Below are 18,012 nucleotides of genomic sequence, written 5' to 3'. Positions count from 1 at the left end.
AAATTTAAAAGTTCATAACTGAAAATTATACATACAGAAAATTTTAACCAAAAAATCATGTTCATCTCCGTAACTATGTTCTGTGAAAGCAAGTTTATGTAACCCATTTTGAACATTAATCCGTTTATTTCTTCCATTTTTGTCCCTTTGGCTACAAAAAAAATTGTTTGCATATTTCAATGCTTAACAAATTAACACGCAAGAGAATTACAAAAAAAAATCAACCTAACCGTGTGTATGTAATATTTTAATTCTCAAAGATATAAAACCATTAAAAGCAACAAAAAAAAAATAAAATAAAAACTATACAAAATTTGTTTTATATAAAAGTCAGTAAAATAAAATTAAAATACAAAAAAAAAAAAACGAACTATTAGGTATGCAAAGTAAAAAGTTGAATTTAATTTGCATTTTAATAGTTTTTCACTCATCCATGTACTTTCGATTTGAATGCGAATATGTGATGATGTTCTGCCATTTCCAAAAAATGAGTGTGTGTGTGTGCGTTTTTGTCTTTCTCTATAAAATGTGTGATGTTGATAAGTTTCCAAATTGAAAAATAATATTTAGGGCTCTGCATCTCTAGGACCTGGAGAATATATATGTATAATATACTAAAGGGATCCTCTTTTCCTGCTGATGCAAAAACTGGGAAAAGAGAGTTTTTTTGAATTTCAGTTTTCTGTTTTATTTTATATATGTACGTTTATATATTATTTTTTGTTTTTTTGTATTTTATTTGAGAAATATGTATAGGAGCAGAGGTGAATTTGCGTAATAAATGGAAAAGTTTTTGAGTGGATTGAAAATTGGAATGAGAAGAAAATAAGGCCAACAACTTATATATTGTTGAAAAATATTATTCAGATCATAGAGAGAGAGAATGAAAATTGAGGAAAATGTAGTATAAATATGTCGTCTCTGCAAGAGACAGATGTGTCAATAAATTTATGATTTTTCCCATTTTTGTTTTTTTTTTTTGCTTTTGTTGAATTTTATTTTATATAAAACAGCAGGAGGAATTGAAATTTCCATTTGACATGAATATTAAAAAGCAAAACAAAAACAAAAAAAAAAAAAATAAAAGAAAAATTAAATAAAATTTGAAAAATCAATTTAAAAGCATTTTTTTGTTATAGTTAAAGGACATTTATAATTGCTTATGACTAAAGCAATATTATACATTTAATATCAGAAAATAATTAAAATCAATTTTTACGAGGTGATTTTCATCAAAGCAATTATGTATTTTATATTATATGGCTTTGTACTTTGTAGAATTGAGCAGAGATGACTTTTGACAAGTTCTGACAAGGATATCAATTGAAAATTATGTAAACCACGTGTTAACCCTCTGTAGGCACACCTCCATTTGCGAATTTGGTTTGTACTTTTTCATGTCACTAGAACTTTTTTCGGTCTCACTATTTGATAGAGAATCATATTTGAAATTGCCGTAGAATATTCCGAGGAATTCGAATATTGTATTCACAATTCCAAAAAAATGAATTATCACCCTTATAAAGACACTTTTTTGTGACCACTTTTTATTTTTGTCCTTCCAAATTCGCACCCCTGTGCCGACAGATTGTTAATATAAAAATATAAATGATTTTGATCAATTTTAAATCTCTTTTGAGAACTTTCTACCTAATTTTGGAATAATTATGTTCTTAATGACAACGAATAAAAGTTTCTTTTTATATATTTAAGTTTTGCATTTAAATAAACCATTAACATTTTGGGTCACCGTGGCGTATGTGTACTATTATTTTTTTCAATGTTGATGATTTTTGATGCCACTTCAATAGTGTTCAGTGAATACTAAATAATAAGTTCGAATTAATTTAAGTACTGAGTGGTGAACGAACAGAGTATGGAAGGTTTTTTTGAATTTTTTTTTAACACAACCAACACTAATATTTATTTTTTAATTAATTTAGCTATATTTTGTTAATTTGTTTTTTCTTTTATCATTCAAATAATATTTTATTTTTACTTCCAGGTACCTACATGATTCAAATTAATCAAAGTAATTATTCAACTATTTGCAGTAAGTAATAAGTATTTGTTTTTAAAATAATTATTTTAGGTATGTATTTTAAAAAATTAAAAAACAAATAAATGAAAACTCAAGAAAAATGTGGAATCAAAAATTTCAGTCTATAAATTTCTGTTTTATTTTTGCCAAATTGAAAATACTCTTTCGATAACTGGAAATATTTAATGGGGAATTTTAGTAAACAGAACTCTAACAACGTTCTATATTTTGTACGATATGAAAAAACGATTTCTTCGAAATTTTAAATGATTTACCTATGTATTTTCTATTGAAATGCAGTTAAGTTAAATTAAATATTTCGAGTTTCGAGTCCAGTTTTTAGTTACTTTTTTAAATTGAATATTGAAACAAACTTTTCGTAGAAATAGCTGTTTTATTGCGATAAATTTATGTATTTTTATTTCTCAGTATTCAATTTAAGGATACCTAGTTCATTGCATTTAAAAATTTTCCTGAACTAGGACCCATCAAAACTTATCCAAACATTCTGTGTTAAAACTACGAAAGAGCTATGATTTTATTTTAGTTAATGTTTAGTTAAATTTCTTGCACAAAAAAACGTATTGTCTAAAACACTTGCGACATCGTTTTGGTGACAGTATGTTTGATGTTGTCAAAAAAATGATAAAAGTTACTACTTCATTCAATTCTTATCGTAGTGCAATTTACTTAGTGATAACTTCTCTGAATTGATTCCTTTCAAAAATCGATAAACCAAATCCGCACCCGCCAGCAATCGACAATTTTTTTTAAGTCTCACAAACTAGAATACTGTCTTTTTACAGGTAATTTGATTTATTCTAAATGCAGAGCAAAAAACCAACTCTTGTGTTGTATTTAAATTCATAGTTCGTGAGAATAGAAGTGGTAAATCAGAGCTGACCGAACTCAAGCAAATGAGAATAAATCATGGTTTCATTGATTTTGCATTCGATAACGAAAATTAAACTACACCTGTTCGCTGGAACAACAATTGTAACAGTCTTATCAAATCATTTGATGGATCCACCAATATATTAGGCAAAACAGTTTAATCGAATAAAGGGAAAACTTGTCAACAATCCAATGCCAAATTCAATTCGTGAAAACATCATAACGATGGATGGAATTGATTTATATGATTACGCTACAAGCAAATTATTGGATTCGAACTGCTCAATTATATTTGACTATCAAATGCGCTGGAGAAGCGTTCCTAAAAGTATTGAAAATATATGGCATTTGCAAAAAGTTTGGTAAGGAAACACCAATGCCAAAACTAGAATTTAGAATATTTATTGTAGATTCCGTTGCGATCAGAAACAAACAATGAACCAGATATCCAAAGAGAAGGAAATCCCAATGAAGAGCTCCATTGCGACGTTGTAAGTGTTCTAGCCAAACTGCTTTTCCTCCAAGAAATGTAATATCCCGATTCATCAAAAATACTTCGATGAATACCGCACAAAATCCCATTCTTTGAAAGCATAAAATTACGAAATTATAATGTATAACTTATTACAGATTTTTTTATTTTATTTTCAACAATCTTTCATTTCCCAGTGTATTATTTGGTTCATTTCTTCATAAAAATACTCAAATAAAATTTATTCAAAAAATGTAAAAAAAAAATTATTTCAAAAATTTTGATACCCCTTTCGGCTAACGTTGCGAAAACGCAACGTAATGCTTATCAACCTTACCTGACAAGCAGGCAACTGAAATAAATTACTTTAGCACTATTTTAGAATATAATTTGAACCCTTATTTACCTGTAGTTGAGACTATTTAGAAAAATTATAATTTTGACTATATTTTTCAAAAGTTCAAAAATTTTACTTCAAAATTTTGAAAAACTCGAATTTTCATAGCCCCAAAAAAGCTCGAAAAAACTTTTTTACAAAAAAACAGGTCGATTAGATAATTTGACTATCTTTCCAAATAATTTTTTAGTTCCAGAAGTTCCAGAAGTCTTCAAACATGACGTTGCGAAAACGCAACGTTAGCCGGAAATGGGTTAAACAAAAATAGATTTCTACAAATTTTTAGTTTAGTTAATTTTACATAACATTTTTTTTTTATTTTTCTTGTAGTATACCTCAACTTTTTGAAATTAAAACACTTAAAACTTTGATATTCAGCCCAAATGTATGCAATTTTGTTCAAATTATATTGTTTGTTGGTTTGTCAGACTCTTTTATTCCATTAATTTGTCATTTCACTTGAAAAATGTTTTTTGTCACACTTGAGTGCTGAACCAGACTACTACAACAACTTCACCCAATTCTTCGTTAAAAATTTAGTCATTCTATAAGGATAAATTTGAAATTTTTTAAATGATAACTTAATTTTTCAAAACCACCACCATAAATGATACTCTCAGAGGGCTTGTCAATTTTTAGAAAGAAGCAGTTCCCCTGAAAAAAATATGTATGTGGAGGCGGTTGGGATTTGAGCTCAGATCTCTAGCAAGTAGTTTTCAAAAATTGAGGTTTCTAAAAAATTAAATGTTGTCATCTAAAACTGCTTTTTGTGATGTTTGTTCGACAGTCCTGAATAAACTGAAAATTAATTATTTAAAGCCGATTTTTCAATAGCCAGATAAACTCCAGTTAAGGCTTATTAATACGAATAAAAGTTTTTTTCTCTATTGACTAATAGTCTAACTGACGACTGAAAAATCAGGGCTTAACCTTTTTGTTTGCAATGGAGAATTAATGTATAGTAGTTTATTCAGTGGTTAAAAAAAAAAAAAACAAAATACCCAACTAACAACAATTTTACTTCTATAAAGCTTTACAGAAGCCACAGAATCATTTGTAAAGCTTTATAGGAGTAAAATTGTTAGTTTGGGTAGCAAAAGTCCTATAATCACTGTTAATTTCTGATCCTATTTTAAGAATAACATTCGAGAGTACTCTAATCATTTTATCTCTTTCGCAAAATCTGACATTTTCATCTGATTTAATGCATTAAAAATGAGAAAAAAATGTAGGGTTTTATTCTGATATTTTGACAGACTTCCATTTTTCTATGAAGACATTGACAGAAAGTACCACAAGAGACTAGAACTTCTTACTTTCCCTAACTCAATTCAAAACTGACACACCTAACATCAATCATTTCTAACAAAAAAACCAGAGATACCAATTCAAAACTTGAATACAATAGGGATTTTTCTTTTTTTAAAGAAAACCTTCAATCACACAAGGTTTCTTTATATTTTCTTCTCGTTTTAAAGAAAAAGACATATCCCTTTTTTCATGTCTATCAATAAGTCATATAATATATATCTCCTTCAATATCTCTCCACCAAAAATCATTTATTTATGAAAAAAAAAGAACACAAAACCACACTCTTATACTCTGGATCATAAATTATAGAATATACCCTTCCAACATCAAGGAGCAAAAAAAAAAAAATCCCAAATATCCTTTACCACCTTTATTTTCCAATTTAACTTTTATCGCTATCCATTCAATATTTTATATCAAACAAGATTATATTCCACCAAGATACATATTGACCCCAAAAAAAAACAAAAAAAAAAAAGTAGTAAAGAGACCATCAATGTCCATGTCCAAAAGAAGAAGAAAACAAACTTTAGGTATAGTATCCTCTCAACTACTTCCACTCTTCCATATCGTCGTCATATCAAACGATCACAATAGAATTATCCTGTAAAACACCCTTCTGGGCACAGGACCATCATCAAGAAAGAAAAACTTCTTTCGGCCTTTTTTTCTTATTTTTTTTTTATTTTGTTTGTAATATAACTTTTGCCCCACAAAATATACACAGAACTATCCCCTAGATGACTATCACATCACAACACTCAACTATCTCAACTTCTTATCTTTCTCTTTTGGGTTGTTGTGTGTATTTTTTTTTTTTTTCTTTATAATATTTTGGATTAACATTCCAAAAGCCAAGAAGTCAGAGAATACAACAAAAAAAAAATCCGATTTAAACTTTACCTATTAAAAAATAACGAGAAAATATTTTTTTACGAGTCTCCATATCGTATGTATACTTAAACAGATTCTTTCCTCAAGAAATACCCAAAGGACGAAAAAATATATAGTCCAACCCCTCTAGCCAAGGATCCCCAATACCCCCAAAATTTCTTTCTTACTGAAGGTCCTTTTTTTTTTCTTAAAAAAAAAAAAAAATTACTTAAAGACGCACATTATTGTTTGTTAGAATGAGTTTTACTGTATTTGTGTGTATGTGTGATAGTAGGTCCTGTCGAGAATGTCCTTTTTTTCTAGACCTAGACAACTACATACTAGAACACGAAAACAACACGAAAAACTGTGCCAAAAATTTGTCAAAAAAATAAACAGCAGCATCATCGAGGACAAACTTGAAAAAAAATTTATTTTTGTAAAAAGTATATGCAATATCCTTGCGACGAAACGAAACGACACGGAAGGACGACAAAAGGAGTGTTTACTTACCCGGAACATATACGAAAATAATAAATACTGTCAGCCATGCAAGGGATAGCATCCTCCTTGGATATATAAGTTAATGCAACGATTTCCTGTTGTTGTAGTGACGTTGTTGTTGGATAGTGTATATCTCTGCACCTCTATAAAGGATTCCGCATTTGCACAGTAGGACGTGACCAGCACTAGATATAAATGTAAACATAAATTATAGGTGGACTAGGTTTTCTTCGCAATTTTTTTTTTTCTTTTTTTTGTTCTCTTTTGGGCAAAGAACGACGATCAGGATACTCCTGCCAAATGGGATAATCCTTTTCTGTGTGTTTTGTGTGGAAGAAAAAACAAACAATTTCTCTAGTGAATGCAGAAGGATCTTCCGCAATGTGTTCACAAGCCAACTGGACACACACAATGTAAAAAAAAAAATCGAACACTCTCGGGGACTATACGACAATGACAATCACACACGACCGTGATAGTTGAATAAAAAATAACCAAAAAAAAAAAAACTAGGACGATTGAACTTTTGAATTATTATCCTTTATTCAAAATTGAATAGCTATATGGGGAAAACCCAACAAACAAAAAAGAATCCTTTATTCTTCAATATATTTCAATTGGATTGTGGTGGAAATATAATGAAAACAAAAACATGTAAAACAATTCACTTGTCATTCACATTTTGGTCATCAATCAAGGACGAAATATAACAACACCCGCCGCACCGATTCTCACATAAAATATTATTCTTGTCATCAAATAAGGATCTCTGATGTATCCTTTTTGTTTTCTTCATCGTAGTAAACACACTGATATCCTTTTTTATTTTTTCTTTGATATTTTTTTTTTTTTTTATGAAGAAATATTTGACAAAAAATATCCTTAAGGACAAAAAATTGACATTTAGTTCAGTGTCCTTGTGATTATGTTGTGCATATGTATAAATTTAAGAAGAAGATCCTGTTGGGTATGCTGCGACGCAATGACATCACGGTACACCGGCAAAATCACAACTAAACCGAAAGATGATTACAGAGCCTCGGAGTCTGCTAAGTCCTAACTAGACACAAAAACAAAAAAAAAAAAACGAAACGAAAAAAAAGGAATAACCCCCAATGTATTGGGGAGATATAGAGATCCAACATACGAAACAGGATACAAGAGAAGCAGCAGCAGTACCATCAGATGAGATGGTTGGTGTGCTTGTTGATGATGGTGATGATGATGATGATGATGATGATGATGCAGGATGTGTTTCCTGTGTTATCCTACGGTAGTAATGTATCTTGGTGTTGGAGAAATACAAGGTGCACTTTGACAGCCTTATGGAGAAAACTTCAATGGCAACTCTGTTTTTGAGGAGTGGAAAATTGTGCAGAATCTTCCTAAGAGAGAATCATGCGCTGTCTCACTCTCAATTTCTCTCTCTTTTTCTGTAAAGTTCACCAACTTTTTTTTTTATTTTTTTATTTTAGTGTTCTATAACAAGACGAACCTTAATGCAATTTTTGGTGATGTTCTACAGAAAAATTATGCAGGACACTCATTCACAAGGTACAGAGAACACCACACAGGAACCCCTAAAAACCACCAACTACAACACAACACACACTCTCTAGAGCTTCAGCAGTCAGCAGAGTAGGTAGGTTCCATCAGTGTGCCACATATCGTACGAAAACTATATAGGAAGCAGTTAATCACCCCAATTGTTCGGACTCGATGTCATGCGGTTTTCCAATATCGGGTCAAGCGAATAAATTAGGATTAATCGTCCTTATCTTTCAGTTCGTTTTCAGGCAAGCAAAAGGGGGGAATTTTCGAGTTTATATTTTTTTTTTGTCTCTCCCCTTTTTTTTTAATTTGTGTTGAGTGGATTATGTGGCGGAATATCAACATATTCATACGGTGGGATGCCCTTATAAGAGGAGAATATATGCAATATGAGATCAGAGGTTTGGGTCTTGTGATCCTTAAAATTAGGTTACTGTAGTTCGTAATATGTCTAAATAACAATCGATGCAGGAGTGGATTGGTTAATTTTTGGTTGAAAATGAGAAATAATTAAAGTGCTGAATGGTGCTGAATTAGTTGAAAACGACTTTTTCTAAGGAATTATACATTTTTTTTTTTTTTTTTTTTTGTTGACTTAGTTCTTCGTCAATTGCTGAATAGAGCTGAATATGAAAAAAAAATTATTTCATTAATAATCTATTTCAGTAAAGAATTGATTTTTCAGAGAAAAAAGAAAAATATTGTTAGTGCTGAATGTTGTCTAAACATTTTATTTTCTTCCAGGAAATAGAATAAAACGCTGAGTAGAAATAGATAAGCGTCGATATACAATAGATATGTTTATCCGATGAAATTACTTACATAAAATGGTTATTTTTATTTTAAGAAATCAAAAAATCTTACTATAAATGCTGAATAAAATAAAACTATGCTCAAAATAGGTTGCAAAAATATGTCTGAATTGATTTAGCCGGTCAGTGTTTCAGATAAATGAAATACAGAAATTTTTGAACTACTAAGGTTTAATTCAGGAGTGAATTATTTAATTTTCGAGAAAAAAGAGCTGCTGAATATGCTGCGTTCTTAAATCCATTCTGAAATTATTTGCTGAATATAGTTGAAAATGGTGGACAATGTGGTTTCAAGTGTAAGAATTGGATTTTTTTCTTTTTTTTTTTTTTGGATTTAAGTTCGGGAAATAAAATCGACTTTTGGAACCGCTGAGATTTAAATATTGTTGTGCTTAAAAATTGCGTCACAATTAATTCATTATTAATTAATTAATTAATTGTATGTTTCTGGTCGAATAAATAAATAATAACTGGTGCTGAATATCGCTGAATAGTGCTGTATATGTCTGAAATATCTATTTCCTTGGCTAAATCAGACTGTAACATAAAAAGTAAAGGACGTAAATTTAACAATTGATAGTCGGTTTTCAAATCCACTGTAAAAGTTTTTCTAATGGGTGCTGAATTCATTCTAGTTATTGCTTTCTGTTTACATTTCTCCCTAGAACCTGCTTATACATTTGTTTATAATTTCTTCAGAAAAAAAAAAAACATAGAGATCTCTAATTGATTATTATCTATCTTTCTTTTAATGCAGGATAGTCCTGAATACACTTTATAATTTGGATACTATGGGGTACGGTTAAAAAACAATGGATTCAGCAATGAAAAGCTTTTTTTCGGGGGAATATAAATTTCCATCATTTAAAGATCTTTGATTTATATGATAAAATTTCTTTAAGTGCTGAATATGCAATCACATTCAGTTATCCAAGATTATTTTCATATACAAAGTTATCAATTTTTAAAGACGAAAAATAAAACCCAACAAAAAAAGAGAACCATTCGGATTATTAATTGTATTTTTCCCTTTAACTATCAATAGTGCTGAATCACCCAGTAACCTTATTGATTCTATTTTCAATACCTTGGAATCATTAGGCGACTTTATGCTCTGATTATTGAGAATTTTATAACTTGTTAAAAAGTTAGTGTTGAATACATTAACTATTAAAAGTAGAGTGCTGAATTTTCGTTGAAATAAATAGGAAAAATGAGGTTCCTTGAAATAGAGAGACATTCTGAGTACTAACTTTTGGTTTTAGTGCTAAATAGTTTTGAAAAGAATATAAAATCGTGTTTCTATAATGTCTATAATGCCACATTGGTCGAAATACCAATCGATTAAGTAGTAAAGTACTTGGTTTTCGTTAGAAAATTTGTTAAAAAATATCCACCAAAGAATGTTTTGAATGCGCTGAATACACTGAAAACATTAGCTGAATAGGTGTAATTTTAAATAAAAATTAATTTAAAATTTGCTGATAACTTCCTTTTTATTAAATCCTTAATATTAATGAATATGTCTTGAGCTGAATAGAGCTGAATATATTATATTAAATTAATTCTTTATTTGACTTTTAAAATTTTCATAGAAAAACATAAATACTAACAAATAGGCTCTTGACATATTTTTTTTTCCACAAGTTAAATACGCCCCTGATTTATAGACTATCACTCCCTTAACTGTTCTAGTTTCCTTCCAATTCACACCGAGGAAGTGTACATATCTGATTTAGTTTGTTATATTAATTTCAGCCATAGACACAAGCTCTCCTATATCTCTATTTATATAGATTTTTATATGGTGTAGTATAGTGATTCACTGGTAGTGAAAGACCGCATTACAAGGTGGTGGCCGCACCTGATTACAGTCTTATCGGGAATCGGTCCAGTGGCACTATTGGTGTTGGTTTATTGAAGCTGGAGCCAAAATATCCTGCCTAGCAGTAGAATATGGCTTGTTGTGATGGTTATAGTGGTGGTGGTAGATTTTCAGGCTACAGGTTCTTTTCTGTTGATGTCGAAAAGACTGTAGGTATGAACGTTTTGGCTATGCTACGAGTAGAGGCATAGTTGTTGGTCGAGTGTTTTATTTGATTCATGCAGATATGTTTTCCAACCAGGCACACGAGAAGTAGAAAAAAAAATCTATACACGATATGAAAGGACGATATAGGCAGAGGATGAGTACCCATTAATGGACTATGAGTGTACTTTTGCAGGGACTCGTCGGTAATATACATATATATCGAGATCGACTACATCACGACAACGACCGACGACGACGACCACCACCACCGAGTGAAAGTTAATTAGGTTATACCAATAGAATGTTTCTACTCCAAATGAGATGAGTATATCAACCTCGACGGACAGGACTACTATAGAAGGCAAAAGGGACATTAGTGTGTGGATTTTTTTTTCTTCTTCTCTTATACCTACTCATATAAAGGCTTCTATTTTTATATATACATGCTATATATGCTTATTGCAAATCACATTATGGGCAAAATTAGATTCGAAAAAAAAGCACCGCCTTGGGAATATGAAATGTCAATTAGGATAAATCTATGAAGAAAAAAAAATATATATAAACATTGAAGGGCCAATGTGTTTGGCAGTAAGTCATGGAGAAGTCAATCATAATTCACTCTATACGAATGAGTTTAGCATTGAATCGAGTCAAGTTCTAATTTGAAAGAATCGAGTAAGTAGTAATTTATGGAAGCCAATGCCCTTTTTTGCAGTTGATTATCATGAGATATTGTGGGGTCAAATGGTATTTATGTGGTATAGAGAAATCGCTTTAAGAAAATTAAAAATCAATGCGTTCCACAACCTTTGGTGACAAAACGTGAAAAACAAAGTCACTTAGCTGATTTTTAAAATTTCTACTCCAGCCTTATTCTTTCAGTGGGTTCTTAATGTTCTTTAATCAGTTAAAGTTGATTGTTTGCCAAATTTGTTCGTTGTGGAACGTATTCATTTTTCACTTTACGGGGAATGAGTGCTAGACTTATTTGACAAAATCAAACCCTCAAGTGTCACTTCCCATTATTGGAAAATAAAAGCGTTCCACAAATTTTAACTAAATACTACAATTAAATATCAAACTCTTTGCTTATCGGGTTTGCAAGCTGAGGCTAGTAAATTTCATAATTAGATCTAAGTTGTACGGAATAAATGAGTGTGGAACCTATGTATTTTTCCCCGAAAATTATGTAGAGAACATACCTAGTAAGAATTTTTACGTTTTATATACCTAAGTCCACAGATGAGAAATTTCGATCAATGTCAATGTTTAAAAAATACGTTCCACAACATCTAGATGCAGTTTAAAATTAAATATAAAGAATACAAGTCGCAAGTTCCTACCGTTTTTTTTTTTTTGTATTATTTGGACTCTGAAATAGATCATATTCAAAAAAAAAAATTTTAATCTTAGCAAAAAAAAAATATTGTGGAACGTATTTATGAATAATATAGGTATTTAATCATAAAGATTATGCACTAATTACTAGTTTTATGTTGCTAGTTCTTGAGTTCTTGTTGCGATTTTGCTTCAAAAAAGATTTAAAGTCTTTTACTTCAACAACATGGATTAGTTGATCAGACATTTAAACAAATCCATATATTACCTTACCATGTTTTTCCTGATCAGTTTTTATAATTTTTGTGCTTGTAAAAAAATTGAGGATTGTGGAACTTATTCGCCAAAATTATACCTATTTGAATAGTTTGAAAATAAAGTTAAGTGAGTAAGTATCTGATCCACTGTATGGTTTAAAATAAATTATCAGCTTGATCTTTTTAACCTTACGTTCCACAAAGTTTTTTTATAAGTTCCACAAGAAAAATATTTTTTGTTAATGTTAAACATTTTAATATAGTCTAAGGTCATAGAAGAAAACTGAATATTTTTCAATCAAAAAACATTAGTTCGATTTAGATGCTGTGGAATGTAAGCTGGAAATTCGGCTAACATATTGTTCATGAATGTTTAACGCTGTGGAATGTAAGCTGAACATTGCACATTTCACTTACGTGAAATGATTCGTGGCAATAAATTCCAACTTTTGACTGTGTGACCGAAAGAAAAAATGCTGCAGCCATCTAATTTTAATTATATTTTCCATTAAGTTGCCAGAAATATGATCAAAATTTGTCCTTTTTCTAACCATTCTAAAAATTCTTAAAACTTTCCTCCCAAATTTTTTTTTTACCCACTACCCGGGAAGGTATAACTACCCATCTACGAGTAATCAAGTCCAAAATGGTCCTTATGACACTTTACTCCCATCAAAAATCATGATGATGAAAAATATTACTATTCACCATATAGACTTCGTGACACACAGTCCTAATCACCGTTATACCACCAACGTCGTTTCCCTAACACTATGCTTTAAGTAAACTTTCACACAATATTCAAAATGTTTTCATAGGTCCCCCTCGCTCTTCTTTACTCTACTTAAATTGTTTATAAAATTATTCAGTCCCCCTTCCATAGACCCCCTCTAAAATAAAATAGTTTTTTCCTAGGTATTTTTTAGCGCCAAAATCAACTCGAACTTTTTAAATCCACTCACCAGGAGAGCGCCTCCGTTTAATTTCCTTTGAACGGTGGCAATGATGATGATGAAGAAGCAACGAAAGGAATTTTCTACCCCCTCTATGACTCTCTCTTTCTTCCTTCGATCATATTACTCCCAAAACGCTTTAAAAAAAAAGGGAAGAAAACGGTTAAATTGAATAGGTTGCGGCGGTGACTGTTGGGATGAGTGGTTTCAACCCGCCACCACACCCCACAGCCCACACGCTATCCCGGTTAAGGTTCTCTGGCTTACTCCATCAATTTCATTTAGTGGCAAATATTTGCATAACACACTCTGCCAGTCATGGGGTTGCCACATTGCTGCTGTGCTGTTGCTGCAAATTGGCCCTACAGCCCATCCTTTGAATATTGGTTAAATTTTCTTTAGCTATAACCGACTGTTACCATCGTCGCCGTCGTCGTCGTCGCCATCAACGTTGTTGGCAGCAACAGAAGCGTTTAAGGAAACGTGTGTCTATAGTCAGAATCCTGGAACACACACACATTACATATCTCCCAGGTAGAGAAGAGAATCATTGATGCCACCCAGCACCATTAGCATCACCAGTAACCATCAAACCGCCAACGCCAACTCCATGCCACCCCACGAATATAGGTAACAAGAATATGCAGAGGGTGAAGACGTATCATTTAATGGGGGATAAATTCCGGATGGTTACCATCCCTTTATGGGGTGCATCGTAAAAACTAAGTGATATTGCCTGCAATTTGTATTTCACGGCTTGGCGTACTTCCGACAACTTGTGAGTCGTGAGTGTGTAATATTTGTGGTTGTCTCTTTTCTCCCCGCTTATTTTGTGTAGGTACCTCCATCATACCGATAGAGAGCTCTGCAAAGTTGTTTTCAAAATAATAATAAAAAAAAAAATGCCTCTACTTTTGTATAGTCTCTGGTACATATATTATATCTGCATGAAAATTTTTGGAAACAGATTGTATTGTGTGTATGTATGTTGTATGTGCCTGTGCAGCATAGTTATAGCAACGAAAAATAATGCCAAGGCGCCGCAGTTGGAAACTGTATTAATTGGAAGTTTATTTAATGAGCCACCGGGGAGCACGTGTGGCACTTTTGCTGTCAATTCAATTTATGTCTGCACTCAAAAACTTCTTTGATGAGTACGAGATTGGAGCTGAAAGGGAGAGAGACTCAAAGTTCTTTGACATGATTTTGCAGATGGCGGCGGTTAAAAATTTAATTTATTTATTTTTCTTTTTTTTTAATCCCTTGCAAAAAATAAAACAAAACAAATTGGGAGCAAGTTTTTCAGGAAAAAGCGGTTAACTATATAAATTTTGAACCCTTTAATGTGTTATTCACTTGAACGGTATTTGTACTCAATTCGAGTGAAAATGAAATATTTGTACAAAGTCTTTTGCGGGTATGCTATTTTTAAGATATTGTTATTCGACTAATAAAAACAAAATTTCAAAAAAAAAATATCAACTTTTAAAAATTCAAAAAAAAAAAAAATTTTTTAGACATTTTAATCACGGCTACTTAGACGCTTTTGTATACAAATTTTTGTTTAAATCAGTGAAGTCATTGAGGAGAAAATCAAAAATTAAGAAAATGAAATAAATTTTTGAGTGAAAGGGTGTTTTTTTTTTGGTGAAAGGGAACATGATTATTTACTATCAAAAATCAGTTTTAAAAGTGGTTGAAGTTGAGAAATAATGTTGCACTAGGAAAGAACTCAAGCATTTGTGAAAGGGTATTTTTTCGAGAAAGAGAAATGTGTAGATTTTGAACGGAAATTTTATTCAGTGGATTTACTAAAAAAAAATTCCTTTCACTTATTAGCTCATTTTATTTTTGGTTACCATAATTTAAAAAGAACGTCCATATATCTACTTAAGTTCTTTACAAATCTATGGCTTTTTGAAACTTATTACAGAATTAACACTCTCCTCGAAAAAAAAACACCCTGTTACTCACAATTATTTAACTAAGTCTATTTTTTCCTCCTTTCCTTTCCGAATGACGCTTTTTTTTCCTGATAAAAAAACACCCTTTTATTCATGATATTTTTATAGACACTTTAGATTCTTGCTTCTAATCTCAAAAGTATCATGTTTGTTGAATTTTAATGTGGTACCATTATTTTTACTTAGTTTTTTTGCAACAAACCCACATTTTCTCAACACCTCAAAAAAAACACCCTTCCTACATGAACAAAATTTATAGATTTATATTAGATATTAATGATTCCCATGACAAAGACAATTTTTAATAAAGTTTGTAAGTGTACCTTTTATACCATTGAATTTATTCGACTTCGGGGTTTTTTTTTTTTTATTTCACAAAAAAACACCCTTTCATCTGAAATATTTTCATAAACTGCTTAGATTCTCGGTGCCTGTGGTAAATGTAACATTTTTACAAATTTTCGATGTAGTTTCATTTTGTCATTGTTTTTTGGTTATTATTCTCAATTTCTTCGTTTCTTTAAAAAAGACTGTTTAAATTCCTAACCAAAAACTTTTTCAAAGAGTTTAAAAAGTAATTGTAATTTATATCAGTTGTTATGGAACTTTTCTCATACATAACTCAACCTCACAAAAATAATTTTAAAGACTATTTGTATCCTCATTTAAAAAAAAAATGTGTCGGTTTTCATGAGGGTAACAATTTATTTTTTAATTGCCTGTTTTACATAGTACAGGTAATGAATTTATTTTAAAAATGGACAAAAACTGGAACCTCAAATGCCGCATTATTGATCCAAGGTAGTTAGAATTTATTGCAATTTTTATGAGAAAAAAAAATGGAAACTACACCTCTGCATCGATTTTGAACCTAGTCTCAGTTGAACACGTTTTTGGTATTATATTATATTATATTATATTTCTTCAGCATCTTCAGTCAATAAATGAAAAAAAAAACACCAAAGTGGTGAATGAGCATTCAAAATTTAAATAAATAGTGGCTGGGGTACCACAAGGTAGTGTTATAGGTCCACTTATATTCCTTTTATTTCACACTATATTAAATTGCAAGAAGAAAATTGGGTGAATAGCGTTTAATAAATTTAAAGTTTTTAAGTAAAACTATATTCTAAGAGAGAAGCTTTTTTAAATTTAAAAATTTTTCAAATTTTTAAATATTGCCGAATTTAAACACCTTAGCCAATTACAACAGTCCTTGAAAAATAAAAATTTTTAGTCTACCTACATGATTGAGGTAAACAATAAACCTAATATAATTTCATTCCCTTGGAATGCAGTTAACAAAAAAAAACACTACAAAAGTACCAAAATCTCTCTGCCATAACCGTCAACAGGATCGTTACCTTCCTCTCTTCACCCAAAAAAAAAAAAAAATAAATAAAAAAATAACAAAACAAAAGAATGCAAAAACAAAGCTTATTCAATTTGGTGTGTCTCTTGGTGTTTCTTTCATTCGGACGAATCCTTCATTCGAGCATCTCATGACAAATTCATTCATTTACTATACCAAGGGTATATTCCTACCTACCTGGCTGCTGTTCTTAAAAATAAAAAAAAAAATCTTCAATAACAATGAGTTTCCTGCAAAAATACTAAAATAAAAAAAAAATTATTCCAGAATTATTTGCCACAGAACGAAACGAAACCAAACCAACCAGGTGAAGTGTATCCATTTCATAAAGAGGCATCGTACTCGTATAGTCGTCATCATGAGCATTGTCATTTGGTGGCACCTTGGCACTTTCTGACAATTCCTCATCATCAACCCTCGACCGACCGACACGACAACGACAACAAAAACCTCTTCATATCGGTATCACACGCTCCTCGATGACTATGATGTTGATGATGATGACGACTCTGATGTCCTAGATAAAAAACAAAGCAAACGCAGAAATGCTCGTTTCCTTTGGCCCTCATCCTTGTACTGCATATCCCCAACCAACATCCACATAATCTACATGGTGTATTTTGGTATTCCTCATCGCTGCCGTTGCCGCTGCCTCGCCGCGTACTATATAATTTAAGTCACAGTAAGTGCGAGATGACCGAGCTGAGTCGCTCCCGGGAAAGGGTTTTATCACGCTCCATCAAGAATCCTTTCACTTTGAATTTCATTTAAATATCAACACAGAGAGAATGCTGCCATAACCCACTTCTGAGCGCTATCGCTTTGCGTATCCTGTCGAGCGCGATATGCTTTCTCTCTCTCTCTCTCTCTCTCTCGCTCTTTTTGGCTCCTCTCTAGTGTCCGTCTGTCTGTTTGTGTGTCTTTCAGTCTGTCCAAAACCTCCAACCACTATAATACAGAAGGATGGATGCTTGTTGAAATGAGTTCGCCATGAAACAATGGTCACTCATTCCCCTTCCCTCCTTGCTCTCTGCTGATGCACTCATTCATAATTGTTTCCATTCGTCATATAGATCTCTCCATGGCATATGATAGCTGGAGGAGCTTTTACTGTGTATATGTATATGGAAAAGGGTCCCAGGATGGTTTCGGTTTGGTTAGTCCCTATAAACGAGCCAGAGAAGTCCATTGTTCAGCAGGTGATGGAGCAGGCTGTAGATTCTGAAATATAAACCCA

General features: G+C 31.4%; 1 protein-coding gene and 1 long non-coding RNA gene across 5 annotated transcripts in view; one reads left to right on the top strand and one right to left on the bottom strand.

Moving 5' to 3' along the window:
- The window catches only part of LOC129919855 (uncharacterized), a 42,709-nt gene extending 35,163 nt beyond the window's left edge, over positions 1-7,546 (bottom strand). The window contains exon 1 of one of the 2 annotated variants that reach the window (XM_056000942.1): positions 6,503-7,546. In XM_056000942.1, the coding sequence (XP_055856917.1) occupies positions 6,503-6,554 (52 nt within the window). In that variant the 5' untranslated portion in view covers positions 6,555-7,546. The remainder of the gene's footprint in view (positions 1-6,502) is intronic. The other variant, XM_056000944.1, reaches the window with a different exon arrangement.
- The window catches only part of LOC129919857 (uncharacterized), a 181,781-nt gene that overhangs the window by 26,555 nt on the left and 137,214 nt on the right, over positions 1-18,012 (top strand). Inside the window, exon 1 of one of the 3 annotated variants that reach the window (XR_008773127.1) lies at positions 2,011-2,053. The exons of 1 other annotated variant lie outside the window; for it this stretch is intronic. This is a non-coding gene — a long non-coding RNA (uncharacterized LOC129919857). Of the gene's footprint in view, positions 1-2,010; positions 2,058-18,012 lie in introns of those variants that run through there. One more of the 3 variants, XR_008773126.1, reaches the window with a different exon arrangement.

The sequence above is a fragment of the Episyrphus balteatus genome, chromosome 4 (genome assembly GCF_945859705.1).
Source record: "Episyrphus balteatus chromosome 4, idEpiBalt1.1, whole genome shotgun sequence".
Taxonomy (NCBI): Eukaryota; Metazoa; Arthropoda; class Insecta; order Diptera; family Syrphidae; genus Episyrphus; species Episyrphus balteatus.
This window is presented reverse-complemented; position numbering and strand designations above follow the sequence as displayed.